The sequence below is a fragment of the Anopheles nili genome, chromosome 2 (genome assembly GCF_943737925.1).
Source record: "Anopheles nili chromosome 2, idAnoNiliSN_F5_01, whole genome shotgun sequence".
NCBI lineage: Eukaryota > Metazoa > Arthropoda > Insecta > Diptera > Culicidae > Anopheles > Anopheles nili.
Window position 1 is genome coordinate 8,381,187 of NC_071291.1, and position 27,661 is coordinate 8,408,847.

Genomic DNA, 27,661 nt, shown 5'->3' on the forward strand with positions numbered 1-27,661 from the left:
AAACGGTGACACTATACTTTCGAGTCAGCTTCAGCGAACAGAAACAACCGGAATGTCATAAGAAGAGGTATCTGCGAAGATGTGTAGCCTGTAAAGCAAGGAAACTGTGCTAGAGCACTGAATAGCGAGCGACGTAAAATACTAACAGTTTATTTATCATTCAAGCATCCGCGGCAGTGTGCAAATGGGAAAGCGGAAAGTGTAAGCATTTCCTAGCTTCCGTCCGCGAAGGATACGGCCGCTCGCGAAGGATAACAGCCACAGAAGCTTCTCTTCCGACCACAGACCCAGAGACCGGAGTCTCCCGATCTTCGCCGCGATGATGCCTCGGTACTTGGCCTAACCTAATTTACGTAGGGTGTATAAATAAGCGATCGATCGCACAAGCTTGGCGCAAATTAAATATTAAATTAAAACCATAAACGAACGAGCCGCCGGTGGTTCGGCTAGCCTGCGGGCGACTAGTATCGCCCGTGGCGTTTCTGCTGCAATCCGCCGGCAGCGGGACGGAATTACTGTACGGTTTGCCTACGGGTTCACCCGGGTCTACCGTTCACCGGTAGATCTGGTCCGGGTTCCGTTCGAGCGCATCCTTGAACTTGATCGAGCCCCGGTTCCGGCTATACTTTGAGTCGAACTTCTTTCTCACGCGCAACTCGCTCTTGCTCGAGCCAGCTCCAACATTATCGGCCGGCTTCCGGGCGTCCTGTCGGTGGGTCGTTCGTTTCTTAGTCGTTCCCTTCGGCCCTTGCGAGCCGCCAGTCGGTTTGTGAGTGGGGGCCGAAGCAACCGTGGTGTCCCCCTTCGCGAGGTACGGCTTAACGGCTTTCGAGAAGCTCTTCTTGATGCCGCTCGCGTAGAAGCCCGGAATTGTTTGGGCAGAGAACGTGGTCACGGGTGGAGCCGGTTGGGTGCTGACCTCAGTGAGAAGTCCTCCAGAACCTCCGGTAGTGACCACCGTCCAAGGGTTCCCCACGAACGGTGGTGGCTGGGTGTGGTTGTACTGAATCTCCACGTTACTGTAGGACTGAGCAATAGCCGCCGGAGGTTTTCCGTCGTTGCCGTAGAACATCGTGGCATCATACGAGGGTCCGAAACGTTGCGTTGACGTCGCCAGGGCGGTCGAACTCGGGACTCCAGAAGTTGTCGCTGTTGTCGCCGGTACTGGTTGCCTCGGAGCGCTGGTTGAAGATGACGATCCGACACAGTTCCAGCATGTCGCTGGTTTGTCTGGTTTGGGACGTTTCGTCTTCCCCAGAGGGCTACCCTTGGAACGGTGCTTAGAACCGGGAGTTGTTGTGGTCTTTGGCCCTGTGGCAGGACTCGTCAATCCACCAGGTCGTCCTGCCGTTCCGATGGTGCTCGTTGAAGGCTTCACACGGGTAGTCCGAGTGCCCGACTCTAGAGGGCGCTTCTCCGGTGGAACCACCAACGCCGGGACGATCTTTGACTCCGAAAGCTCTGCAACTCCGATGTGCGACTTCGAGGCGGTTGGTTTCTTGCTTGCTGCGATCGGACGCCAATCTTCGTCCTCTGGGAACAGCGTGTGGATGGTGGCCTCTACCTTCAGTTCCTCGCGCCGCTCCAAATCCCGGATGACGGCGTTTTCAAAATGTTTGTAGCCGGATATGCCCAGGTCGGACATCAGCGAGTCGTACTTTCCGGGCGGAGATGCAGTTGGATGTCGGCCCCGCTTGTGATGGCCAGGCTTCTTGCCGTAACCCCCGGAGGACGATTTGAAGTGACCTGACGCCTGCTTGCTCACGAAAGGTTGCCCATACCGCAGCTCGTTGGCGTTGGCATAATAACTGGAGGGTCCGTGCAGACCAGAGACTGGCCGATGACTACCCACCAGATTGACGGATCCGTGTCCTGGCAGGGATACGGCCTGTTGGATGGCTCCACTAACTCCGTTCACTGCGTGAGCCAGCTTGGACGTCTTGAGGTTGTTAATGAAGTGGTGCAGATTGTTCTCCAGGTTTGTCACCGTGGGCACATAGTACGAGCGTTTTTTAGGGCCACTCGACACGGCATGGGCAGGTTTAGAGAAGGGAGCAGGTTTTGCGGCTACTTCATGGATTGTATTAGACGTTCCATCGGACGACGACCGGGACTGCCATCGTGAGACGGGTGACCTGTCGTGGGATGATCTGTGCTTTCTGGATCTGCTGTGAAATATGAGCGTATCGGTATATGGTATCAGATGTGAGATAACCAATGTGAAAAGGATACATTATCAATTAACTAAATTAGTTCTAAAATTGGTGCATTTTCCATTCTAATTCTTTCTATTCCGCATGAATATGTACAATACGTACTAAAAACTGACTGACTTACTAATAAGTAATGTCTAATGTGCCAAATAAAACAGAATCTTTGTTCATTGCTGCAACAATATTCTAAGATCAAACATTTGGTGTGTACTTTCCACCAAAATCGTGCACTTTCCAAGGGCATGCATCGAAGGCAAAATAGTTGCTCTAAAACTGTCAAGTACATTGCACTCCTCGAATTCGTATGGAACAGAACATCCTTCCGGCGAGAAAAAATACACTGAAAGCTTCGATCGAAAAGTTGCTCACCTCACACGACTGCCACTGGCCAGCACTCCCGTCAACACCAGCACCAACAGCAACAGGACGTAAAAACTGCATTGCAACTGCAAGTGAACAAAAAGAACGATTCGTAAGCCTCATCACACGTATCCCGTTACAAACAGGACACTTACTGCTTTCCGGGAGCAACGGTGCCTCCGGATCGGTTCCAACATGACGGAATATGATTCACCACGATATTGGCGCACTAAAAACACCCCCAAAACGAAGACGACACTGGATCTGCAGGTACCTGTACGGTGTGCTCACTGGACTAAACGCGATTGCTTCGGAAGCGTCGATCGAGTAGTGGTTTTATAACTTAGCTAATTGTTGCCCCCTCGCACGGGCTCACCGAGTGGATCCCTTTGCTGCCCCACCATATGGCACGCGCAGCGGTTAATGGCCGGCTTGACGTTTAGCTGCACTATTTAGGAAGAATTCACACCTCACCAACGGGTACGTGGTGCACGCGTCGCCGTCGAACGGAAGGAAGCAAAACGAAGATAGGAAATGCGGTCCCTCGGTCTCTCCCCCCGAGTACGTCCGTTGGCAACCATTGCGAATAATTGCACCCAATCCGTAGCCTAGGCGTTGGCGTGCGCGAAATGCCCCACGATCGAGCGGATATGGCGCACGAGAGAGCCAAGGGAAGGTTGTAAATTGGTAACAACCTATCGCTTATTTACCAAATCAAGCACCTCAAAGGATCCAACAAGCTCGCAACAGTTTTGTGGCCACTAATTATTAGCTTTGAACTATTGACTATATTGTATAATTAATGAGAATTCGTTAAAAGACGAATGACATTTTCCATGATTAAAATATAAAATTGAAATATTATATACTATTGTCAACGCATCAAAATTTGCTATCAATGTCTACAAAACCACACTGTGTAGTGTGTTGTAATGCTGCGTACCGCTTTCCTATGGATTAATTTTGATCGCACATGTAAACAACATGCTTACAATGCAATTTATTGTTCGATCGAGTAACAACTTTACGCCGGCGTCATTGTTCCGACCAGGGCCGATTTTCAATACCACCGCAGCGGACTACAATAGCACCTGATCGATACGCACGATAAGTGCACGGACAAGCGGTCGAGCTCCTTTCGCCACAAACTTATTGTTACTTTTTTGCTCCGATCACCAAACGGTGCTTCCTCGGAAACGCTTTTGCCCTTCAAGTTGGGGGCATTTCTTTCGCGTTGCATGTGGCACGGTGTCGTGCGGAAAACGATTGGCTCCGTTCAGCGAAAGGCGAAATCAAACCGAACGATGGAAAAGCCACCAAGCAGCAGGGAAATGCGGGCAACAACGGCCATGCCAACGGCACCCACGTTTACTTTCGTTCGGCATGTGCAGTGTATGGCCCGAAATGCACCACCCTTCAGTGGGTGTGCAGATGAGCAGACGGGAAGTGCAAGTGCACAAAGGGGCCGCTGCATCTTGTGCACTTCACGCTTCGGCAGAGCCCCCGGGGAAGTCTGTGGCTGATGCCGACTCGCGGTACTGACACCTTGCGACAACAGTATGCCCGTCGATCGCCGGTGTTTAGGATATTGCGAAGGAAAAAGATAGAAAGTGCAAGCGATAAAGAGAGAGAGAGAGAGAGAGAGAGAGAGAGAGCGTGCATCTAATCGAAGGAGTGGGTGATCGTGGTGGGGTTGAATTTCATTTTCGTGCGCTTCCAATAACTGCGGAATGGCGAAGAAACGCACTGGCCACAAAACGAACACGGATCGGGTTTATCGTGAGGTGAATGTGCCGAGCTTTATGCTGATCTCTCTGGAAGGTACACCGGTGCGTACACGCACACACCCACACTCCCGTCGACCACAAATCAATTTCCGGATTGGTGCTCGGCTACTCCGGAAACGCGGCTCGATCGAGGGCGGTTGCCTGTGCATTCGTCTTGCACACTCAAGGGCAGCTACCCACGGCCATGGACGGCATTTGGGGGATGGTTCGCTTTTCTCACAGCAACAACAACAACAACAACAACAACAACAATACAACAACGGTGGTGGGAAAGCTTTCTTGAGTTATAGCTCAGTTTTCATTTGTTTACTAGCAATATGGAAGCTAACCAATTTAGTAAGTTAAATCGAGTTTGTTTAATGCATCAAGATCGTTTGAGATTCGTATCAACTATTTATACAACGGTAACTTTCTATGCAAAGTTTGCTTAAATAAACCGCGTTTATAGTAGCATTCGAACCAATTCGATTAGGAATTATAATGCAATTAAATATATTAAGCTATTAAAACCAGTAATAATTTATCGACGAAGAATATCGGTTCATGAGCACTACACTCACTAACGCTTCACTAACGACAGAAGGATAAGACAACACGTTTGGATGGTATTGAACATTCTGATCATTGAGGGTCATCGCCGTTTACAAGCGTTTTCCAGTATTCACGGAGTATCTACTCGCATGCCCAGAATCGCGATGTTGGCTACGTCCTTCCGCTTCCCTACCACTCCTCATCGCCAACGGTGCTGATCCGGTAGACATGCGTGTTTCGCAAGAGTCATCCCCTGCAAAAACAAAAGAGTCATTCCCAGCACCAGGATTAACTCCAACGCACTTCGACATTTGCGTTCTACCTACCGCAAAATTTGCATCCTTGCCAGGTACTCCATCGGAGACATCGACTGCATACCGTGGCCATGCCGGTCCATGCTGTAGCCCAGCAGCTTGTAATCCGTTTGCTGAAACGTCTGATGGTGCACCGGCTTGACACGTGTCTTCATCATGTGCACGTTCTTGTACGAGATCGGTACGTGGAAGACTAACCGATCTCCGGCGATCGCCGACTCGATGCACAGCACACCGCACAGCACGATCAGGAGCAGCAAGGACACAAACTGTGAAGTGTCACAGGACCAGATCGAATAGAAAAGACTAATTTGGACCGCACGATGGTACTACTTACCGCAAACTGTTTCATCTTGGCGGCTGCCCGACGGCGAATGGATCCAGATCTCGACGATCTCGACGACTCCCAAGGATGTATTGACTGCAGTTCCGGCCTGTGCGGGCACATTTATACGTGCTCCAGGCGGTCACATTCGCTCGAAGACCAAAGGAACTATGGTGCAGCATTCGATAGTTGTGAAGAAATTTAAGACCCTCTCCGGAAGATAACTTTTCACCGTATCCCCAACCGGCGCCACTTGCATCCGGAGTTGAATTTCGGCCAGCTTGCAAAACTTTCTGTACGTGCTCCGTCAGCCCTGCCAGCCTGCGTTAGGGTGACCTTCCAGTGCACGGATACCAGACCAGTATAAGCCCACAAAACCCAACGGCCTGTGACGTCGATCAGCAGTCATTGACATTCGCTCTGACGCCGCCTTAGTTGATAGGGCAGCCTAAGCTTCACCGTGACACTGGTTGGACATTTGTTATGCTGCACCCTTCACGTGTCCACGGTCAGGTACACTCGCGGAAAAATGGACGCGAGAGAAATTGCATAATTGGCTGCTTGGTGGTGGGTTGAAACCGAAAGTGACACCCTAGCGGCGGTGCACTGAGTCGTGGCAAAAACTGATCAGCTGTGGTTAATAGCGGTGAGTCTTTAGCTATCGCGTTCATGTGCACGGTGCTCACTCATGTAAACGTAATTTTAAATCTGGTTTTCAATCGTGACAATCGACGAGTGGCGCTTTAGATTAAGTCATGTTTAAATATAATTAATACAGTAAAATTTAAAGTAGCATATGCTCAAAACATTTTAAAACGATTTTGATGGATGCTTTAGAATTGACAAAACTTAAACAAATTATTCTCTTTCTCACAATTCTTTTGAAAATAGAAAATATTGAAATAAATCATAGACTATAGAGTCAGTTCTACATAATTTATTTAAATAACAAAATCATAGCAACAAATAACACACCACAGCATAATAAATTCCACAGTAAACAGTCATCTGTGATTCCGCGTTACAGAACTCCATATGCCTTCTTCTTTTTCGATTTTTTTGGTGGTGGCAACAACGGCTCAGCATCGGACGACTTGACACCGAACGACTTATCCCAATTGTAGCCTATATTGGACAGGTACTTCGTTTGGGCGAAATTTGGCAGCTGCATTGCATCCTGCAGCATAAGTTGATCGGACAGCTTCTTCTGCTGGCGGTAGAACTCCCGGAGGTAATCGGTCGAATCTCCCGTCGAACCACCGACGGCCGGAGTGTCCAGATTGCGATAGCGCATCATGAGCTCCTGGGCAAGCTGCGAAGACAGTTTGTCCTGCACCATCGAAGACAACGAAGCGGCGGCCGCAGCAGCCATCGCCGACGAAGTAGCAGAGGCCATTGGCGAAGGCACGCCAGCAGACGGCATCCACATGCCGGGGTCCATTGGCAGCGCATGCTGTTCCATCAAAGCTGGAGGCATCTCCTGAACGACCTTCTTCGGGTGGTACACGTGCATGTACTTTGTCTTCATGTGGACGTGCCGGTTGATAATTTCCGGGACGTGCAGCTTGATGTGAACACTGAAGGAAGAACACAGAGGGAAAGTGATTGGGTTGTGAACACCAAGACTGCAAAAGTAGATGACTCACTGTTCCGTGTCCTCATCAGCATAGCAGTGATCCCTCAGGAGGGTCGTAAACACGCCTAGACTCAGGACAACTTGCTGAAGGTTCATGTTGTAGCCAAAACAGCTGCTGGATAGCTTTAATCTCGAGGACCCTGTGGTTCCCAAACTCAAAACGACACTGATGCTTCGAGTGTCCCTAGATGCGCTTTAAATACAGTCATTACCAGATCACTAAAGGGATGCTGAAGACACGCTCAACCGAATCGTAGCAATGCGTTTTACATCTTGCAATCGATAGCCACTTGCTAGGTGTCTCGTTTTCACCTCAGTAAAGACTTCTTTTTTCTTCCAGCAGCGCTCTGCTATTGAATGTCACGTGTGGAGCATGTATGTTCAAAGGTATTAGGGAACAGAAAAAACTCTGCGCGGAAACAATCGTTTGGAAGGAAGGTATTTGTTTTCCCTTCCACCAGCTCGTAGTCGTCAGATTGGCTCACTGTCAGGTCTTTAGTAGGCATTCCACTTATGTAATCTCATTCACTCTCTCCATAACATCTACACCGAACCATAGAGGAAGCATTCTTGATGACAGTTGCTGCACATTAATGACTGCGTATCAACAAACGAACCCGCTTTGATGAGCGTGAATCATAGACCATCAGTTTCATGACAGAAGTGAAGTGTGATGCAGTGTTTTATATGCTGGAAACACGTTTTATGAACACCGTTTGAGGATGTGTGATATCGTGATGAGCTGCAGTGGATGCTAATAGAAGGAAACGGATATCGAACTTTATTCTTTGTTCACATACTTTGAAACTATCGTGGATCAATTGAATCGTTTGAAATTTTTGAATAAAAACGATGAACGAATGATCGTGTAGGTTACATTCTGTTTGAATATGTTATGTAAAGCTTACGTTGATGTTTGTTAGGCACATGTTTTTGGCATAAATAAATGTTAATGTAATAATTTTTAGATATGTTATGAAATTCTGATCCAGAGGATTGTTTGGAAAATTAGCATTTTATTAGCAAAAAGCTGCCTCGATAGTGATGAAAAATAGTGGCAACCATAAACACAGTCAGTGTGCGTTCAAATAGGGAATGGACTGTTCCACTTTTGGAAGTCGACAGTGGATACGAACGTATGCACCCCCTATAGTATACCATAAAATCATAACTGAATCGAATTGGTATAATTCGGATCGGCTCACATCTCGCCTTACATAATGCGGCGAGCAATTTAACTCCAATTCGGTACCGATATCGCCCATAAAAGCAACGGTTTCCATATCGTATTGGAACGAGAAAAAAAGGAGGATGTTTATTACTGGTTTGCTCCGAGGAAATTCCAATCATCCGCATCGATTGTAAAGCTGTTGAACGCTTTTACCACCGTTCGCCTCTCGTTTAGATGACACAGATTTAGAATGATTTAGCATCGGGGTGCATCGGAAAGGAACGCCTTTCTTTCCGCTGCCTATCGTCTTTTATTCTTCGCGCTTGCGTTCGACACTACCATAACACTTAAAGTCTAGCGATTATGGCACTGTTTTACAATGAAAGCCACATTTATTACGATCCGACTCGATGCCGCATCTAAGGGAGAAAAATCTAGATGTTATAAGCCGATCCTCGAACAAGGTGAGAAGCTTATGAACTAGCTTCCGCACCTTAAGCAAAGAGGATCAAATCAGCATCCATGTTAAGGTAGGAACGAGTTTGTGCTAAGAACTGAAGCAGATCGGTGCAATAGAACAACACCGGTAACAATGCACAACAGGATCGGCTAACTGGATTTGCATCATAAATGCTGCGTATAGCTTATCCAGGAGTTAATAAAAATTTCTATCAGGGAAATGCACTGCACGTGGCCGTTCCGAAGAACGTTTTAGGGCCGAAGGTACGAGTTTTAGGAGCACGCGAGCCTTCAAACGTTTCGAAGAACGCACCCCTGTCCACACGATGCACCACGGCTTCGCCTGATTAGTCCGAAAGGCTCATTTTTTTCCTGTAACTTACATGGCCACAGCCCACCGGTGTAAAAGGGCGAGCTTCGAAAGAGAAAGCGAACGGCGTGACGATCGGATACGCATGCCCGCGCTAGGGGGCAGCTAGCAAATGGAAGAAAAACGCTAACTTAGAATCAAATCGAGCCCTTTTTGGTGCCAAGCTACCTGCCAGTTACCTAACCAGATCGTCACGGGAGGAAATAACCTCCCACAAAAAAGGCAATGTAGGCCAGTTCGGGCTCGAACGAACGACACTCTAAATATGCTTTAGTTTTTTTCAATGAACAGCCAACTCGCCGGGTCAGCGAACTCGATCCGGGGTCGGTCTCCGTGCAAAGGGCCCCACCAATGATTGAGGGCAAGTTCGATCGAAAGTAATAACAAGCCTGACCGGTTGCGCTGTCAGTGAAATGTCTAACAGATCATTTGAACAAAAACAAAAAAAAGCCAACGGATCCGTAATCCCTTTCAATCCTCGGGGCGATCTTTTTCCCGTAAAACGAACGAAACCACGGACTGGCGTGGCCACGAACCGATTCTGCCCGGGATCAAGCCAGACAAATAGAACAGACCCACATTTACGTTTCGGACAGATAATATCTTAATCTTCACCCGGTCCCCGTGTCCTTCCCTTCGCGGTTCCTGCAAGGGCAGGGGTGGCTTTATCGTTCGGCCCAAGGGTAAGGTTCACCGTCCCGGTTGGGTTCGGTTTTCTTTTCCCCAACTGCCTCTCATTGCCGTCTGCCCGTGGAATCTCGTTCGGCAGCATTTTTGTTCTTCCTTATATGGATTCCTGGTGGAGCCGAGCGTAAACCCACAGGTGCTGGGATTCCTGCCGAAATGTGAAGAATTTCCCTCACTGGCGTGGCTGAAGGATGAAAGCTCGTGCATTTGGGCGCGATAACATGCCCTTTTCCGCCCTTTCGTGTGCTATTGGAGGGCTCGTGACATCTTCGGACTTAACATCCCCGCGATGGGATATCTGAATACATGCGTTTTTAAGTCTGACGAATGATTTCTTCGTCGAATTTCACTTTTCTAATAAATTCGAGATTTTCAACTTGAATTTCATCCCATTAAGAAGCTTTTAGGTAAACATATGACTTGGATGTTTGACGAACATTCCAAAAACGAAGAAGTTGTGATTAAACAAACTATACGTTATCTTTTTTTTCAAAACAACATGTTAGAAGGTGAAACTCTTTATTGAACATTTTTTGCAACGAGCCTTATTTCTGGAACGGCATTGCATTCTTCCTCTTTATATCGGTTATATCCTCACTTGCTACAGCGTTGATTTCGCTGCCCCATTTACTTGCAGGAGGCTTGTATGCACATCAACACAACCCCATCAACGCACTCTTGCCGAATCCATTATCCATCGGCAGACGGAAATGGCTTCACGCTCCTCCTCGAGATGCACCCCTAATTACGATTGACCACCCATTTGGTCGGACCCGTTTAGATTGTTTATTTATTTTCATTCGCCTTGCCTTCTTCACTTTCACCCCGTCACGCACACGTCATTCCTGCAGTAGTGACGATGTGCCTGCCGATGGCTAAGTAAGCCATCGTCCGCAACCTTCAGGAGCCTGCCGCATCTAATCAATTTCCCATCACTCGGTTTCGATAGATCGATTGATCGGGTGATTGTTTTTGGTTTTCTTCTTGTCCAGCTCGCAGTCTCGATCACGATCGAAAGGCCAAACAAACATAAAAACGCATCAAATCCGCTGTCCTTTCACGGTGTGTATAATTAATGGATCAAATCAAATCACTTTTACGTCTCTATGTCCGAGTGGACGCCGTTCTAGGCCGTGACCCGGGCGCTTAAAAGGTTTATGCCCATCGTTATGGCGTACCCCAATTTTCCTGCGTGCTTGTTATTGTTTTCCCACCCCAAGCACGTAAGCGTGGTGGAGATCTCGCAACCGACAACTGCCGAATGATCATCCCGCCAAGAGGGAAAGTGATGGGGCGGTTGCACGCTGCTCGTTGGATGACTCCATTTATTAGCGATATCGTGGTCCCGTGCCGCCCAGAATCATATGATCGTAATACTTTCCATAGGAGCGGCCTTTTCCTTCCTTAGGTTCTGTTTCGATGGGGGCTGGTGTAAATGTTTTCCAATGCACACCGGAGCTGCCATTACAGAAAACAGCAACTCATCGGCGACTGATTGGAGCCGATCAGCGTCATCGCTCTTCCGCATTTCTGGCTATGTACTTAGGTCGCTTGTAGTCAACACACAGTCACGAATTTGACGATGGCAGCTCACTGGCTCGACATCTATTGAAGTTGTTCAGGACCTGCGCGATCCAAACATTTTACCGCACCTTCGAGTAGGTGCCGGATTTCCTTTTCCCGGATTTTTAATCAAAGATCAGCGATCGTTTGACCGTAAGTCGCAATGGTGTCGAAAGACGACGATCAGGAGATAGAGAGCGAGTGTAAGCGAGGAAAGTAGCAACCCCACCGAGTTTGGACCACCATCGTTACACTGATTGACAAATTAGCCTATCATAGGCATATCAAAGCCGCGTTATTGTATCGCTCCAAAGAATGGACCAGACCGCGCGATGGAGGTACACACAGCCGAGAGTGAAGATCTTCTCCAAAATCGTGCTCTTTGGGGACGGAGTGGTCCGAAGAGGATGGGATCCAGATTCGATGTATGATCAAAGAAGGGAACAGCAAACCACACGATCAGATCCCATGTCGGTTAGAACGTTTAAGTGAGCCAACTTTCAGGCATTCGAACAGGTTCCGAACGCTGTCCACCAAAAAATTAACAGTACATCGATCGAACTCTTAGTTCGATCAAAAGGGTTCGGATCCGTTTTTTCCGGGGGTCTTCCCAGCCGTGGCGAGGCAGACAGGCGGTTTCCCAACGAATTGAAAGCCAACACACCAGGCCGCAAGAACTGGGGGAAAGTTAGAAGGTGGTTAAAAGGGAAAACCTGAACCGAAGAACCCCGTCTCAGCCCGCAAGGCCGCCGCGTGTGGAGCGACCCAAAAGGGATATGATAAAACCTAGAACTGGACGCACGCGTAATTGTTGGAAGGGATGAGCATTATAAATATCCCGACAATGGTGCATTCTTCGTCATTAGGCGCTCGACAGTTTTAAGGAACGGGAGAAAAAGGTTCTTCTCGGCGGTGTCCCGAAATCATCCACCGAAGCTAGTGAAGTGGCGTTGTTCTGGGCATAACTAGTCCGACTGTGTGATTGGCGTGTTTAGAAAGGTGCGCTCAGTGCCATTGGAGCTGTCTACTTGAAATTCGTCTCGGTAAAAGTGACTCGGATTGGTGCCTCAAACGAAAATACAAAAATGCAGCTATTAAATTTGTTGGTAAGATGACAAAGAAGCCCTTAAAGCTCAGGTGTTATACGCGTTGCTACGTACTTAGCCTTAGTGAATATGGGTGATGCGAACGTAACGCATTCGCCTACTAAGTGAGATCACAATTCGGGGTGACGCTAACTCAGGTGTACTATTACCCAACCGTTACAGTTCGCGCTATTACTCTCGGCATCTTCGACACAGGCGTTCTGGTGGTCCACTAATCAGAGCAGGTATGTAGCGATTCAGTCGCTAGAAATAACACGGGCAAAGCACATTCGATCTCGTGATCTCAGAACCATCCTAACGTTTGACATCTCTTCCACCAGTGACCCTCCAGTGGCCAGCAAACAGGTGCAGTATGTTCGCGCCTTCACTTACCAACCGGTAGCGTTTCCGGCTCACTCGTTGTTAGCCCCACCGTCGCCGTACAAATTCATCCAAGCCAGTCCAGCTGCCATCATGCCGACAGCCAAGCAAGTGGCCCCGGTACAGCCCACGAGCCAGCCAGTTCCTCAGCAACCGGTGCCACCCCAGAGTGCTAGCCCGTTCAGCAGCTTCTTTGGGAGTGCCTTCGGAGGAATGGGCCAGTCATTTGGCAGTGGCTCTGCTACGGGGCATCCAAACTCGGTCTCCGTCGGCGGATCGGTACCGGCGTACCAGCCCCAGCACCAGCAACAGCACCCGCAGGTCCAACAGGTCCAGCAGGTCCAGCAGGCTCAACAGCAGCAACAGCAGCAGCAACAACAGCAGGTGGTCCAAGCTCCGTCACCGTCGATGTCTTCGGTGAATCCGTCACAGAGCGATGTGTCAGGTCCCGGCTCCCCGGGAGTCGGCTTCTACGGACAGCAACACCCGAGTAAATACCCCTACTTCACGATGGACCAGGTGCAGTATCTCTCCAGCTTGCCGGCCAGTGCACCGCACACGCCACAGGTTCAGTTCGTGCCCTGCATGTGCCCCATCGCAGTCAACGTGCAGAGTCATGCGGAGCTCGCCGACAAGCGGCTAGATGAGACGACCACGACTGACTCGGAAGTGGTCGTGCCGAGCGCGGAAAGTGAAAAGTGAAGCGAAAGGTGCGTCCGCCGGCGGTCATGGCGTCGATCCTGCTGGTAGGGCGTTATAGATGCTGAGTTTCTCTCATGCGACCCCTTACGTACAGAACCATGGCGCTGGGAGGTAGTTGCTCTGTTGTGCTATTTATTTTGGAATGTTTGTTTCACGTTGAAACCCCGGGGAGTAAGTTTTCCCATCTCTCTTGGAATTGGAATTCTTTTTGTGTCCAGTCTTTATGGCTGGAATTTATTCTTCGATTCCAGCATTGTGCTTGTAGGAACGCCTCAATCAAATGCAGTAGCAACACCACAAGAGTATTGTAGCTTTGTCATACTATTTATATAGCCGTTTTTTCGTATTAACATACCACACTCAAGACGACTGATTAATTGATAGAACAAGGAACAAATAAATTAATTCACCTAAAGAACTGTGCTTACTGTTTATACATTTGATCGCTCTTCCCACGTACACCTTTAAACTCTAGACTAGACTGAAAATCAATCCTCTCGATGAAAAACCTCTCGATGGACAAATTCCATGGAAAATTCGTTCCTATATTTCGTAACTATGTTCTTAATCTCGATCTCAATCGCATCCCCATGGCCCAGTTCCGTGAGTGTCGAGGATCATTTGAGAACTTCCAAATTAGACCAGCTCCAAAGCAACGGCGGTGGCGTCTGGTAAATTAATCATCCCCTGCGGTAATCGATTTATGTCGACCTGCCGCAACCCACCGAGAAACCCTCTAATTGAAGAACTACATCATCATCAATCACCCATCGTTGACGGATATCTGTCAATTGGCCGAACGTGGACGGGGCAGATCGTTGGGATAATAAATAATGATCCGAACCGTGGATAAGACGAAAGAAAGCTTTACAGTGTACGGCAATCGCGTTACCAGCGAATGAATTCCATACATTTACACATTTAGAGAGTAAAAAGCATTTGTGATCCAAATGGAACGAGATGTCTGCGTTGCTAATGCGTTGTTTTATTTCACATAAGTCGGGGAGCCAAAAAGTCGCGAAAGATCTCAGAGAAGCTCAATCTAGTCAAAATTGAACCGACGTTTTCCGTCGAAGCGGAACCCGTAAGCGGCCGCATTTCGCACGTCCACCAAAGCCGGATTTCGGTGGGCGTAGAAGCTGCCGTGGGCGTGAGCCGGTCGAGAGTTTCCATTCTTAACGCCATACATCTCCCGGGGATAGAAGGCTTCGAAGGTTCCCTTCGGTGGCACAATGTTGGCAATCTCCGGATCGGTTGGATCGTACGACAGCACGCTTCGTAGCCCCATAGCGATAATCAGCACAAGGAACCAGCGTGCCATAACCGTCAACGTCGGTGCCATCGTGCGACACTCGAGCAGGGAATCCTCGCCTTCAGCTGAAATGGGTCGCAAAGTAGAAAAGAAGTTCATTCTGCGAGTTACTAACCTCGAGCGCGTGGTCTTTAAACTAAGCCTACTTGGATGATGGAGGATGTTTGACAGTTACTCCACTCCAAGCGTCAGTGACGTTTCTTCGCGCACGGATTATAAGTGGGCCGTTTGGTTTTCGTCCAAGTTGAACGTGTCAGCTCTGATTCGCTGCGGTTCAGAAACTCGTCCAAAAGCCACTAGGCGTTTGCTCGTTTCACCACGTTTCGCCCACCTAGAACCGAACCGGCTGGCTGTGAATCTGAAGGCTCTGCGCGGCACCTACCGTGATCGTGATGGGCTAGGTTAGGGTTTGATGTGGAGGACGCTACTGGCGAGGGTCTACGGGTCAGACCTCACTGGTGTTTGATGCTGCCGGATGCTCTCTCGAGCTCCCAACGGCCGCTACCTCGTGCCGAACGCAAAGTGGCTTGACTACTTTCACTAGTCACGCTGCCACGGGAGACCGTCTCTATTCGTATGCGGTGCCTGCTCAAGTCCGTCCGATCTAGGCTGATGCTGGGGAAGTCACCTCTCGAAGATGCCTGCCAGGCGTGAGCGGCGTGAGATTGGCCTTAGCCTATGCTTCCTTCAAAAAAGCATGGCTGTATGCGTGGGGTCGACGCGACCTGCCACTTTGCGCCCTACAGCTTCATGGGGGGTGGCTTCTTCGACTCCACTCGCTTTTTAGTTTAGTAAGCAAAAATTAAACAACCCTAAACGTGTGGAGCCTTGTTCGCATGTGCTTTTCTCTTCTTTTTTTTTCTTTGCCACCCCAACTCCATTATACACGCACAACAAAAAGGCAGTCTCGTACAACTTCCGCCACAATCAAGCCGTTTTCGCCGTACGCACCTTAATGGAGCCGTGCCCCGTCGAAGGGCCCGTTGGCACCTATTAGCGCCGAACGAAACAATTGCAATTTTATTACCACCTCGCGAGTTTCCTTCCGAGTTGGGTGCGAAATTACGGCTCAGTAAAACGAACAAACGAGCGCGAGAAAATATTTTCATCATGTAAATTGATATGGAAAACGTCGGCGGACTGATCGAGCTGATCGCTCCGTGCAACCCTCCTCCAAGCTGGCTAATCTCTTGTATATGCCCCGGTGCTTGAGGAAGTGTGCTACGAGAGTTTGCAATAAAATAATTAATTTCGTACCAGGAAATTAGCGGTCCGTTCATCATGCATATATCACGGAATTATGCAACAAAAGATATCACTGCTGATTATCATCATTAGCAAGTCTAACGTGGCTTCTTCCCGGTCCAGACGACTTTCGTAGCCAAGAATGCAATCGTTTTCGGCGTGTACAAATTGGACCACAAACGCTATTTGGTGCCTCAATACGGCAACATGCAAACATTCATCATAAATTTATCGCCCACGCCATCAACCAATATGCGCGCCCAATCCGATCCAGGCCACATTGAGTACGTTGCGAAATGGCGCTATTTGCAAGCACTACTTAATTATTCGCGCTATTTCTGCGCCGTACGAAAGGGTCCGACGTTTTTGGGCGAAGTTGAAGGTAACCATTAGTGCATAATCGTTATGGCGGATAGCTGCGCCAAGGCTTAGATAACCAGTCGAAAGGCTCTAGCCATTTCGTGCAAGAAGAATCACATGGCGTCCAAATGGGGTCCAAATGAGTAGGGCTGACCATGTTACGATATCAGCTGCATTTCTTTTCTACTATTGCTAGCACCTTGTATTGCCAAATATGTAGATGATCGGTTGTTTCGGCCCTGCGATAAACCAATTATTGATTCAATTGCACCGATGCATTTAGCAAAACGACCAATACAACCGTGTGCGCAAAGTGTGCGACTTAAAATTTGAAATAGGTAAAAATAATGCTTTGTTTGCAGGCCAATTTCGTACATAAAAAGTGCACTTTCTTTTTTAACAAAAATCAACACATGCAAAACATTTAACGTTGCCGATTATCATCTTGCTGCACGGTTAGCTTCGAGATGGACGGCGGTGTAATTATGCTGTCAGTCAGTTTGCATAGATTTAATCATGCCCGAGGCAATCAGCACGGGATTGATTGATAAGCGAATGTAATAATCAATGTAAATGTTAAACATAAAATGAAATACGGAATGCATTTTATACACATAATATCAGACCCCTTGCATTTTGCGTTGCTAGTGGAGAATTTTAATAAACAGAATTCAGAATTTCTAACGCAATACAACAAAAGCATGCTGTGAAATGTAACATGAAAAATTATGGCAGCGTGACTTAATTTTTTAAAGTAAAACAAGCATATGTATTTGCTTCATAATTGTAGTAACTTATCGAATAGGTGTGATGTGCCAGGAGGGCAAAAGTGCCTTCTACGGTGCCAGCGTTTACGCACCATCCCTACCACTCAAACCGCAAACCGTCCTATTGAGCAAAGTGCAAAAAACCAGCGATCTAAACGAAACAAAGCAATAGCAAAAAAACTGCATTTGCACACATATGCACTGTGCCAGGCCCTCGACGTTCAAAATAGTTCGTGCATTTCCTTAATTTGCCGTGGGTGGGATGTGTGTGGCTGGGAGCCGCATGCACCGGGAGAACGTGTGCATGCAGCCGTTCGCATGCACTGTGGGGTAGGCAGAGGAAGAAAGAAAGAAAGTGAAGTCATTCATAATGAAGTGGCCAACGAGCGGCACCGTGTGGAGCGGTGCATCAATTCTATCTGTCTTCCTTTTTCGGCACCGAGGCGCGAGCCTTCCCCTGGCCACTTGGCCACCCTGGGCCTGGGTTTAGCGAGTCATTCGGTGGGGGAGGCGCATCGGTGCAGCTGCTCCGGTGCAGCGTCCTATAAAAGGCAAACCCTATCAGCAAAGGTGTTCATTTATTCATTATCAGTTAGCAAGTAACAAACCATCTCAGATTTCAAGCACAAACATGCGGCTCCGGTTGATGGTGAGTTGGTTGGTGGCTTGAGAAGGGGTGTGAAAAACTTGTTACAAGCAATTAAATTCCATTTAACGTGACTACGGTGGTTCATGAGAATCTGCAAAGCGTTATGGAAAAAGGTGTTAAGTGTTAGAAAGTTGTGTTTCAACCCGTCTTAAGTTAAGCATGTGACTAAGCCACACGTGCCCTTGTGATGTTTAATCGATGAAAGTGATTAGTACGATACTTAAACTCATGTAAATCAAAACGGTCCTTTTGGATATGTGTATTATTCGTTATTTAAAAAAAAGGCAGCGAACAATTCTTATTTCACTGACAACATTCTTAGTGTCGCCTTAAACTCTAATTGAATGTGGTCCATGAGCTGCCATGGAGAATAATCATTCATGACTGCTCTCAGCACAAAGCACCCGAGTTTGCCGTAATAATGCATAGTAAAGTATTGTGTGAAGCCACCCTGACACCTTTGAACAATTGAAGGCTTTCATGAACCATTGATAGCTACCAAAATATAAACTACACTGTGGAGTGCTTCCTCATGGGCCACGAAAGCAAGCAGCAACATTATTAATGGTGCACGCATTGGCAGGTCCATTCAGGACCATTAGCGCCGTTTCCCGATGCTCCCCATTGAAGGGTTAATGAGCTGAGCTTTAACAAAGTAATGGCGATAATTTATTTTACAATTCGTGGCCGAAAGGGTTTAGCCGCGGCTAACGAGCCGCGTTTAAAACGGGCGCAAGCACCTGTATGATAATCTAGTAAAACTAATTTATCGTCGCCTTGGTTTCACTTTCCTTTCCACGTGCTCAATTTGCGTGAAGCTCATTTTTCTCATTCGCTTCATGTGAATTTGTATAAATCTTTGTTCTTCTCTTTTCATGTACTTTCATCTGTATCTATCTACGTTACGACATCCAAATCGGGTTGTGTTCCGTTCTTTCTTCGTCCTTTCTTAAACTCGCAGATCCTTGCAGCATTTATGCTTCTCTTCCTGCTCATCGAATCCGCCTCGGCAGGGTAAGAAATCGGTTCCAGTGTCGGCGTACGAGCCGGGGAAGCTTTTGGAATCTTCGCGAAAGATAGATAATAACCAGCACGAGCGGTGTGACCATTTCTCCTTCCATCATTTCAGCAAACGGCGGAAAATCATCATTCATGTACCGGTCAAAGTGAAACAGCAGAAGCATGTGCATACGGAAGTGAAAACGGTGCACCACCACCACAAGCCGACGGTGATCAAGGAGGAAAAGATCGTGAAACAAGAAGTGCACAAGCCCGTCGTGATCAAGGAGGAGGTGGAACACGAGCATTTCCATCACCACTACAAACACGACCATCCGACGTTCGAGGTTGACGGTCACGACTCGAACGGGCTGGGCTCGGGTTTGATTCGCTAGGAAAATGGATTGGGAGAGGAAATCACCCGATCCTCGTCCGCACAACAGCTACAAACCATTGCCACCGGAAAAATACATACCATAATAAAGCAGGGGAAACAGTAACAGTTAGTAATTTCGCAAAACCTAATGAACGAAACAAAATAGAAAAAAATCGAAGAAAAAAACAATGAAATCATCCAAAAACAAGGAAAAACCTACATAAACATTAATAAAAGGCTTTAAAACTGTAGAAACGTGTAGCGGCTGTCGCTCAATTATTGACTGTTATTTCCTGCGCGAAGGGCGCGTGGTTAGCATGTTCCGCGGATCACCGATCGCAATGCTACATGGCATACAACATGCAATAGGTTTGGCTTTTCGCGGAAAGCATGCGGAAAAGAGCCTGCTGGAGCCTTTAGGCCGGAAAAGTTGTGATCACGAACAATCATGTACAGATAGCGTTACATGACGAACGAAATGCATGGCGCAATCGAAGGGAAACACGCCAATTCACATACCTATGCGGTTTACCGCCCTTTTTTCTTTCCCCAGAAAATAAGGTGCACTGGTCACAATAATAATTCTGATAATAACTATAACATACATCGTGAGCCGGTTCATGGTTATTGATACAATTTCATTTATTTCGAAGGTCACGAAACAAAACATTTACGTACTGAAAGTAAATCCTAAGGATACAACTGATTGTATCTTACAAAAGCAGAACCAAATTACAAAACATTAGCCTTAATATTTTGATTGCATATTTGAAATAAAATTGATGTTTATTTAACTAAATCTTATAAAACATTTTAATTCATGAAACGACATATAGATTTTATTCAAACGGCTTTAGCTAATTTTACACAGATTTGGTAAATTACTTTTGGTAAACGGCATGGTAACTTTACACAGCATAGATTTTTATTTCTACAGATAATGAAACTGGAAATGACAAATATATTAAATTTGGACACATGCTTTTGTCGTATTTTTCATTTCAAATTATATTTAACTGTTGCAAATACTCCCCGCACTAAATAGTATTAGTATCTGACAGTATCGCATCCGACAGCATCGTTTCAAATATAAATTGGTTTATTCGTGCAAGCTGTCATATTCCCGGATAACCGAAGCTGATCAACACAGTGTGTGCTTGACAGTAAAGTGACGATGTGTTGTTTTGCATTCGCCAAGAAGACACGGGCAAGAAAATAATAGATACCACACAACATTTTTTTAAATATTACCAACATGTCGGTAAGTACGAAAAAAACAATGAATTAAACTTACATTTTCTCACCAGATTTTGTGTATTAACATATACAGCAAGCTCCAAAAAAGAAGGCTACCAAAGGCAGCAAACAAATCGTTGAAGAAAATTTAGCCACGGTGAAGTTTTACCGAAATATGTCTCTCATCGCCACTGGACTGCAGTTTCTTGGGTTTGCGGTGTACACAGAAGTTTCAACGCTTGCCATGGTATGTTCATAAAAAATCTCGTATTTTGCCACAGTGCATACGTCACTAAATATTCTGTTCTATTACTGCTAGATCATGACGATTATCTGCGTTATAGCTCATGCTGCAGGCTATTACTTCATGGCATTGACAAGTAAACCTAAACTAAGCGAGAAAGGTGAAATAATAGAAACGGGTACCGATCTCAACATGGAAGGAGGCATTACTGAGTAAGTCCTTTTTTGTATTATGTGTGAACATGTATTTATGCCGCTCCATAACAATTTCAGACACGTGAAAGATATCGTTATCTTGACATCGGGCACACAGCTCGTGTCGATGCTATCCGAATTCTTCTGGTTATTGATGCTACTACTCCCTATAAGAGCAGGCTGGTTGCTGTGGCAAACAGTTGGAAAACAATTTTTCCAGGGAGATCCAAACGAGGAGGCTCCAGTTAACGAGAAAAAGCAAAAGAAATTAATGCGGAAAATGAACCGTGCTCGGCAATGACCGTTAGGCAGAAGATTGGACAATTAACTTATAAACAAATTGATAAATTCGATTCCTCCCGGAAATCTTCGTTTCTTCAAATTTGTTATTTCGTGTAGCGTAAGGGTTTTTGGCTGCAACTTTTGCCCCCAATGGGCAAATTGTAACATAGGGAACACCATTTATCATTAAGTAAATCTTGTTTTGTTTTTATTAGACTGAATATAAATAATTTTCATGCTTTGCTTTAAGCGGTTGCGTAAATGGTGAAAACCAAGCCAGAGAGAAATGACCAAACACCGCCTGAAAGCTTTTCCAACGGGATTTTTTCACCCAGCGTGCTTCTTCCTTCTTAAGTTGCTCTATGCCCTGTAAAATACAAGATGCGAGATGATGAAACGATATTTATTTGAACACAATCAATCATCATACCGTTTCGTCGGTCCAGATTGCATTTAACTGCGTTCCAAGCATGATCATCGTGAACACAGCAAATAGCAGTGCTTCCAATATCAGGAAGAGCAGCAGAATCACCGTTGCCGGCGGAGAATAATTCGAACACTCCCGCCATTCGTTTTTGATGCAGAGAATAAATTGATTTACAGCCAGAAAAATCGAATGGATGGAAATTAGAGCGATGTAAAACTATTCGCAATAAGAAAAGAAATAAGTAGTAGATTTTTGTAATTTATCAATGTGTAAATAAGGTGATGCTAACCGTAAAAAGTACGAAAAATTTTTGATTGTTCTCCCCGACGCAGTTATTTATCCACGGACAATGATGATCCATCTTGCGAATGCATCGTTGACATACTGAACAGTGATGAGCTCGCTCTGGTTTAATACTGCAGCATTTAGGACATTTGAAGAACACCTGTCCTTCTTGATAGCCAAGCTGCTGGATCATTTCCTTGGTCGCATTGCCTTTAGGAACAGCACCCTGAGAAAACAAATACACAGCTTAAATTTAAATTGTGTGTAACGTCTAGAGCTCGTCTATCGAGCTGTAAATCAGAAAACAACATAATCTTATCAGTAAGCTATCGTTGATTTCATTGATAACGGCGTACTAGTCTTGTTATCGAGCAGTGTCAAAACATGAATTGAAAATAATTTTAAGGAAAACTAAGAGTGAATCTAGAGAGCTTAAATTTTTTGTGTAAGAACCAATAGTATTATGTGCTATGTACGCAAATCAATTAGAAATAATTGAAAAAAAATACTTATATCTTAATAATTAGTAGGTACTATAACTTCTCATCCATCCCATATCCCTAAATAATTAACTTACCGGGTCAGACAGCATTGTTCGTAGGTGTGATGCGAAAGCGAGGAACGAACCCGTGTTGAAAATAATAAAATTTATATACCGATATGCTTTGTAAGGATTCGGTACCAGGATCACCATTGTTACGACAAACTCAGCGTACAAACTGCAAACGGAGGTAGTAATAATAACATGAATAACAAATTTGTCTTTCAACCACACAAAATAGAGCTTACATTAGACTCCATGTTAGAAGTGCGCATATAATCCCGCAAATATCCTGGAAAAAAACACGGGGTGCAACATATTAGTACTCTGATAGGATACTATGCAATGGAATGTGGGTAATTTGTCGGTCACTGAGTAATTCACGAAGGTGGTGCGTAACGGCACAATAACAATAAGTAAACGGTACCTGTACGCACCAAACCCGACCGCCGCAGCAGCGGTTTTGCGTTTCCTTTTCGTTTCTCATTAGCATGTACTCATACTCCATGGTACAGGTGCAGGAAAGGATGCCTTTTCAGCATAGTACACTTAAAACCACCCTCGCTCGCCCATGCAGACGGATTGGAAGCGCCACTAGTTATTCACACCACAATTCAATCGATATCACGCGCGCTGAAAAGGAGAACGTGAAAATCTTTGCTCATTCTATTGGACTTTGCGTGTGTATACGCAAAAAGAACAAATTGTTGAACGACAAACGGTGTGTCGCGGGGAAGTTATGTATTTTCCCACTGCTGTCAGTCATGTTTTGAGAAGGAAGGTAGATCTCTGAACCGACGACAAATTGTGTAGTAAACTATCATTCATACGAACTAATTAAAATACCCGTAACGGTAGTGTACATTCGTAACAGTGCGCACCTCTTCAGTAGTTTGTGCTAGCATACAATCCTTACGTTCAGGAAAAAGTCATAGCACATTTCAAATGAAGTCTATTCAAGTTTAAGCTCTTTAAAATTTTACGAAATTATGAAGGAGTTTTTAGCATCCCTTTCTAAACATATCGAGTTAGTCATGACATACGTTTGACAATAGCGTTCGTTCACATGAAATGAAAACATATTCTCTTCTCTTTCTTTCCAACGTGCGTTCGTTTCCAGACCAGAGAATCCACGAGGAATTTGAGTTTGTGCGTGCGGAAGTGCGAATTCCCGAAATCCTGCCGATTTCTCCGTTAGCGGCTTATTCTACGCGTTCACAATGGCGAATTTGGATGATTTCTTTGCTAAAAAAGATAAAAAGAAGGGCAAGGCAAAAAAGTTTGGTACTGCCGAGGAAATTGCTAAGCAACTGGATGACACGTCGAAGAAGGTTGTTGAGAGTAAAATGAAGATGAAGCCGATTGATCCGGCAGATGGCAAACACGACTCCAGTCAGGTCTGTACAGTTTTCATGCTGCATTACAGGATCCAGCAAGTATGTGTTACGTTAAACAACACTCATTGTTTTCGCTACCTCTTCCTTACAACAGGATGACGAATGGAAAGTGTTCGAGGAGACGAAAAAAGATTATAGTGGACTGAAATTGGCACAGCTCACGATAGACGAAGCATCGAATCAGAATGATTCAGAGAATGCCGGCGACTACAACGATCCAAATAACGACAATGAAGGCAGAGAGGGTGAGGATCGAGATCCTAGTAAACCGTGGAACAAATTAGATGCTGGCGGCGCTAAACGAAATGATGCGGTTGCAGCTGAAGTGGAACCAGCTACTACAAGCAATATTTACATTAGTCCTGCAATGAAAAGTCTTGTAAGTATATTCGTATAAGTAGACTAGGTTCTTCGGATAATTAAACACAGATTTGCTAACGAGTCATTTATTTATTTATTCTCCTCCGGCTGGTCTGCGTGTTGTAGATGGCAAAACAAAAATTAAAAAAAGGTATTGCGCCGGATTTGAAGAGCGAGGAGTACTTCCCCACATTGGGCCAGGAAAAGCCAGCTGAGCTACCGAAGCCACCTAAGCCGGATCCTACGTTCGAGGAGGTCAAACACGGTATCCGAGCGAAGATGCTCGAACAGTCCTCATCCAGCCAGATCAGTATCGGTAATCGATACAACTCACTCAACAACGATGCAAGCTAGGAACAATGTGGCCACTACAGCATCGTTTTAAATTTTTCTTTATCCTATCCGCCTGACGCCCTCTTATACCGTTTAGTTTTGCGTATTGTGCCTCCGGGTTTTGTTGAAACATTTATGGTTACACTAGTTTGCCTTCATACATTTTCCGCTGTTTTGCATCGGCCGTAAGACGCTCTATTGTCGATGTCCGTTTGGCGCTGGTTTCCTTTGGAAAAGATGAAGAATTACGATTTCAAAATTTGAGTCACTTTCGCTCGTGATTTTGTCAGTTCTCACTCATCGACTGCTGTACTGCCGTGAATGTATAAATACAACTAAAAATAAAATCAAAACCGAAACTCTGCCTCAAAACGGCTTAAATCCACACCTCGCACACGTGCGTGCGTCAAAATTCATACCTCGTCGGACAACTATCGAGAAGAAATTGTGGAGAATCCAATGTCACTAATAGCGAAATGATGACTCTAAATACACCGATGGTAAATGCATGTAGTTCGGAGGTTTTTATTTTATTTCTTTATTGCATGAGACGAATAAAAACGGGAAAATGGTAACAAAAACACATACAGAGCTATGGAAGCCTCTGCAACAAGAATACACCGTTCCTAGTAGAGTATTTTCGAAGGAAATGATAAGAGGCGGGACTGAGCGGGAACCAATTTACGCCCATCCAAGCATTTCGTAGATCGGCGTCTTCAAACCGGTGACAGTTAGCAGCAACCATATCATGAAAGCTTTGGCGACTTTATCGAGCACATACAAAAATTTCAACTGTATGCGCGCCTTAGGCAACGTAGACAGAGGTTCCCTCATACAGAACTGTCGACCACCGAGAATGATCCGCCGAAGGTAATCCTTGGTGTTGATAGCATCGGTGTCCATCGTGAAGATAACGTTATCCTCCGGTGACAGACCCTTCGCGATCGCTTGATAATGCATCGATTTGAAATCCCATTGACGCGTTGTGAAGAACTGCAGCAGGTTCAAACCCTCCGACACCATGTTCTGTATGCGGCACATGCTAGAGAGAAGAGTTCAAAGTTCGTAAGCAACATCATAAAAACATTGGGCAATCATAAAGACTACGTACAATCGTTTCTGACCAAAGCAGAACATTAGAAAATCGATGAAGTACGCCGGCAACCAATGGAAAAGCATGACACATATGGTGTGGTACGTTTTGTTCATCGTTATATCTCCATCAGGATACCATACACCGGCCTCAAACGGATACTCATAGGCAGTTGCCTTGCCCAAGTCCAATACTTCCTTCCAGGTGGTTCGCTTCGTCTCACGGCACGTGATATTGTACACTGGTATTTCCGGAGGCCTGCAGAAAGAAACCAAAAAGGACACAATCACGCGCGTGCTGCATCACTTCTTCCCTCGTACGTACATTTCTTCCATCTGGCCCAAAGTGTATGCTATCGTGATGAGCCCATTGATGGCCAAATCGACGGGTATGACCTCTGCGTTGTACTCGGCGTTGCACAACATAGATCGGATGATGCCCTTTCCACCGGCCACCATAATGCCAACGGGTCCGTTCAAACTGTCTACCCATCCTTCGACCGGTTCCGCATTGGCAGGACAAACTGTACGAATGGAGCGATAAAGTTTTTGATTATACTATACAGAAACTAACATAAATATGTTCTTAACTTACCGATGCTGGGTCGAACGACGCAAACGCGCAGATTGGGGTAAGCATCGCGAACCAGCATTTCGGCCAACCGCTTCGAATATGTGTATGTGTTTGGATGAGGCTTGAGTAAGTTCGGGGTGATCATGTTGAGCGCCTTCTCATCCATCCACTCCACGGTACGCATCAGATCGTACGGATTGTGATGGAAATCGTGCACCTTTTCGGTGAGCACTTCCTGTACAAGGAAAACAAGGGGATGTAAATGAGTCTTACTTAATGTTTCCATCTCCTTTTCGGCTGCGATGCTTCGTCTTAACTCACCTTGTCGCAGTAGCAGAAAGCGGTGGATAAATGCAGCAACGCCTTCAGGCGCTTCATCTGCTGACAAAGATCAAGGATTCGCTTCGTACCGATCGTGTTCATCTCGATCGCATCCTTCAGCTGGGCTTCCAGCTTTAACGTGGCCGCACAGTGAAAAACGATCTCCGCATTTTCGATCAGCAGTTTTTCGTCTTCCGGACTTATGCCAAGCTTTTCGGATGTCACATCACCCGGTATCGCTACGAGCTTTTTATATACTTCCGGTTTTTCCTCCCGAATTCGCTTGAAGACCTGTGGAAAAATAAATGAATAAAAAATCGTGCATAATTCACTACAACGAAATTATTGCCAAATTGCTTTAGCCTGTAGGTGAGCTCCATCAAGGAAGCAAAGAGTCCGAAGATAATTCACATTAAGTGCACACACCCAGGATCAGGTTTTAATTGATCTATTCACATCAAGCAGCACGGCTCCAATTATTCATCAACAAGACGCAATTGTGCCGTCATGGCGCGTTACCCTGTGTACAAAGCAACGAAGCTCAGGGTGGCGAATTCCATACCACATATGTACTTGATCTCCGAGGATGATAAACTGTTCGTTTTTGTTTTGTACGCCCGTTGATCTTTCTGCTCTACCCTTTTGCCCTTCAAAGCCAGCGAGATGAATCCAAGAGATCATCATTACTCGCACGTATATTGACGTCAAGAGCAGAGGGTTGGGTGAATTGAGCCTTCATAATCGTACTCCTGATGAAAATTTTATCCAACGATCTGTTCTGTAGGGTGTTGTAGATTTCGTTTGCAGCTTACCGGTAACTTCAACCAATCGTCAATACGAGTTTGTGGGGATTTGCCACGCTTCGGTCGCATCAGGACATAGATACGCTCGAGGTCCGAACAAGAGTACAACAATTTTTCCAGCAGCACCTACGAAAATTGATAGAAAAGTTTAGCTTATCATGATATCTTTTTTGAAAAGATTCAATTTTTACCTTGCCCATAAATCCGGAGCCACCGGTGACAAAGATCGTTTTCCCTTTGTACCATGTTTGCACTGGAGTTCTATTCGCAAGGTCTGTAA

General features: G+C 46.0%; 10 protein-coding genes across 10 annotated transcripts; 4 read left to right on the forward strand and 6 right to left on the reverse strand.

Annotated features, from left to right (window-relative positions):
* Positions 1–553: 553 nt before the first annotated feature.
* Positions 554–2,770, reverse strand: LOC128721872 (uncharacterized). Its single transcript, XM_053815673.1, has 3 exons — positions 2,729–2,770; positions 2,583–2,659; positions 554–2,165 (listed from the first exon to the last, which is right to left on the reverse strand). Exons 1-3 carry the CDS (start codon positions 2,768–2,770, stop codon positions 554–556), a joined length of 1,731 nt encoding a protein of 576 aa, XP_053671648.1.
* A 2,443-nt stretch (positions 2,771–5,213) lies between these two features.
* LOC128721877 (uncharacterized) lies at positions 5,214–5,557 on the reverse strand. The gene is made up of 2 exons (XM_053815678.1): positions 5,543–5,557; positions 5,214–5,474 (listed from the first exon to the last, which is right to left on the reverse strand). Exons 1-2 carry the CDS (start codon positions 5,555–5,557, stop codon positions 5,214–5,216), a joined length of 276 nt encoding a protein of 91 aa, XP_053671653.1.
* Positions 5,558–6,551: 994 nt separating this feature from the next.
* LOC128721279 (uncharacterized) lies at positions 6,552–7,262 on the reverse strand. The gene is made up of 2 exons (XM_053815016.1): positions 7,177–7,262; positions 6,552–7,107 (listed from the first exon to the last, which is right to left on the reverse strand). The coding sequence occupies exons 1-2, from the start codon at positions 7,260–7,262 to the stop codon at positions 6,552–6,554; spliced, it is 642 nt and encodes a 213-aa protein (XP_053670991.1).
* A 5,239-nt stretch (positions 7,263–12,501) lies between these two features.
* LOC128721477 (uncharacterized) lies at positions 12,502–13,584 on the forward strand. Its single transcript, XM_053815233.1, has 3 exons — positions 12,502–12,522; positions 12,685–12,746; positions 12,843–13,584. Exons 1-3 carry the CDS (start codon positions 12,502–12,504, stop codon positions 13,582–13,584), a joined length of 825 nt encoding a protein of 274 aa, XP_053671208.1.
* Positions 13,585–14,626: 1,042 nt separating this feature from the next.
* Positions 14,627–14,995, reverse strand: LOC128721878 (uncharacterized). The gene has a single exon (XM_053815679.1). It carries the CDS (start codon positions 14,993–14,995, stop codon positions 14,627–14,629), a length of 369 nt encoding a protein of 122 aa, XP_053671654.1.
* A 2,879-nt stretch (positions 14,996–17,874) lies between these two features.
* Positions 17,875–19,311, forward strand: LOC128721883 (uncharacterized). The gene is made up of 3 exons (XM_053815684.1): positions 17,875–17,917; positions 18,879–18,931; positions 19,047–19,311. The coding sequence occupies exons 1-3, from the start codon at positions 17,900–17,902 to the stop codon at positions 19,309–19,311; spliced, it is 336 nt and encodes a 111-aa protein (XP_053671659.1). The 5' UTR covers positions 17,875–17,899.
* Positions 19,312–20,496: 1,185 nt separating this feature from the next.
* Positions 20,497–21,491, forward strand: LOC128730757 (transmembrane protein 208). The gene is made up of 4 exons (XM_053823836.1): positions 20,497–20,553; positions 20,623–20,775; positions 20,848–20,984; positions 21,045–21,491. Exons 1-4 carry the CDS (start codon positions 20,548–20,550, stop codon positions 21,265–21,267), a joined length of 519 nt encoding a protein of 172 aa, XP_053679811.1. The 5' UTR covers positions 20,497–20,547; the 3' UTR covers positions 21,268–21,491.
* LOC128730756 (palmitoyltransferase ZDHHC3) lies at positions 21,434–23,156 on the reverse strand. Its single transcript, XM_053823835.1, has 6 exons — positions 22,929–23,156; positions 22,750–22,793; positions 22,538–22,679; positions 21,965–22,186; positions 21,679–21,891; positions 21,434–21,615 (listed from the first exon to the last, which is right to left on the reverse strand). Exons 1-6 carry the CDS (start codon positions 23,007–23,009, stop codon positions 21,460–21,462), a joined length of 858 nt encoding a protein of 285 aa, XP_053679810.1. The 5' UTR covers positions 23,010–23,156; the 3' UTR covers positions 21,434–21,459.
* Positions 23,157–23,633: 477 nt separating this feature from the next.
* Positions 23,634–25,043, forward strand: LOC128720754 (protein CDV3 homolog). Its single transcript, XM_053814449.1, has 3 exons — positions 23,634–23,898; positions 23,993–24,277; positions 24,385–25,043. Exons 1-3 carry the CDS (start codon positions 23,722–23,724, stop codon positions 24,610–24,612), a joined length of 690 nt encoding a protein of 229 aa, XP_053670424.1. The 5' UTR covers positions 23,634–23,721; the 3' UTR covers positions 24,613–25,043.
* Positions 25,044–25,110: 67 nt separating this feature from the next.
* Positions 25,111–27,637, reverse strand: LOC128720753 (putative fatty acyl-CoA reductase CG5065). Its single transcript, XM_053814448.1, has 7 exons — positions 27,573–27,637; positions 27,391–27,507; positions 26,579–26,869; positions 26,279–26,492; positions 26,009–26,207; positions 25,703–25,942; positions 25,111–25,633 (listed from the first exon to the last, which is right to left on the reverse strand). The coding sequence occupies exons 1-7, from the start codon at positions 27,579–27,581 to the stop codon at positions 25,273–25,275; spliced, it is 1,431 nt and encodes a 476-aa protein (XP_053670423.1). The 5' UTR covers positions 27,582–27,637; the 3' UTR covers positions 25,111–25,272.
* Between the last annotated feature and the right edge of the window lie 24 nt (positions 27,638–27,661).

Coding starts and splice junctions, on each gene's coding strand:
- LOC128730757 (XM_053823836.1), top strand. Junction 20,776..20,847: donor AAGTTTCAACGCTTGCCATG/GTATGTTCATAA, acceptor TATTACTGCTAG/ATCATGACGATTATCTGCGT. Junction 20,985..21,044: donor ATGGAAGGAGGCATTACTGA/GTAAGTCCTTTT, acceptor TAACAATTTCAG/ACACGTGAAAGATATCGTTA.
- LOC128721878 (XM_053815679.1), bottom strand. CDS start 14,995: ATGAACTTCTTTTCTACTTTGCGACCCATTTCAGCTGAAGGCGAGGAT.
- LOC128730756 (XM_053823835.1), bottom strand. CDS start 23,009: ATGGAGTATGAGTACATGCTAATGAGAAACGAAAAGGAAACGCAAAAC. Junction 22,794..22,928: donor GTCGGGTTTGGTGCGTACAG/GTACCGTTTACT, acceptor GTTTTTTTCCAG/GATATTTGCGGGATTATATG. Junction 22,187..22,537: donor GAACAATGCTGTCTGACCCG/GTAAGTTAATTA, acceptor TTGTTTTCTCAG/GGTGCTGTTCCTAAAGGCAA.
- LOC128721872 (XM_053815673.1), bottom strand. CDS start 2,770: ATGTTGGAACCGATCCGGAGGCACCGTTGCTCCCGGAAAGCA. Junction 2,660..2,728: donor ACCGTTGCTCCCGGAAAGCA/GTAAGTGTCCTG, acceptor GTTCACTTGCAG/TTGCAATGCAGTTTTTACGT. Junction 2,166..2,582: donor GCCAGTGGCAGTCGTGTGAG/GTGAGCAACTTT, acceptor ATTTCACAGCAG/ATCCAGAAAGCACAGATCAT.
- LOC128720754 (XM_053814449.1), top strand. CDS start 23,722: ATGGCGAATTTGGATGATTTCTTTGCTAAAAAAGATAAAAAGAAGGGC. Junction 23,899..23,992: donor GCAAACACGACTCCAGTCAG/GTCTGTACAGTT, acceptor TCCTTACAACAG/GATGACGAATGGAAAGTGTT. Junction 24,278..24,384: donor GTCCTGCAATGAAAAGTCTT/GTAAGTATATTC, acceptor TGCGTGTTGTAG/ATGGCAAAACAAAAATTAAA.
- LOC128721883 (XM_053815684.1), top strand. Junction 18,932..19,046: donor ATCGAATCCGCCTCGGCAGG/GTAAGAAATCGG, acceptor CCATCATTTCAG/CAAACGGCGGAAAATCATCA.
- LOC128721279 (XM_053815016.1), bottom strand. CDS start 7,262: ATGAACCTTCAGCAAGTTGTCCTGAGTCTAGGCGTGTTTACGACCCTC. Junction 7,108..7,176: donor GCTGATGAGGACACGGAACA/GTGAGTCATCTA, acceptor TTCTTCCTTCAG/TGTTCACATCAAGCTGCACG.
- LOC128720753 (XM_053814448.1), bottom strand. Junction 26,208..26,278: donor CGTCGTTCGACCCAGCATCG/GTAAGTTAAGAA, acceptor CCATTCGTACAG/TTTGTCCTGCCAATGCGGAA. Junction 25,943..26,008: donor TTGGGCCAGATGGAAGAAAT/GTACGTACGAGG, acceptor TTCTTTCTGCAG/GCCTCCGGAAATACCAGTGT.
- LOC128721477 (XM_053815233.1), top strand. CDS start 12,502: ATGCAGCTATTAAATTTGTTG. Junction 12,523..12,684: donor TGCAGCTATTAAATTTGTTG/GTAAGATGACAA, acceptor CAACCGTTACAG/TTCGCGCTATTACTCTCGGC. Junction 12,747..12,842: donor TGGTCCACTAATCAGAGCAG/GTATGTAGCGAT, acceptor CTCTTCCACCAG/TGACCCTCCAGTGGCCAGCA.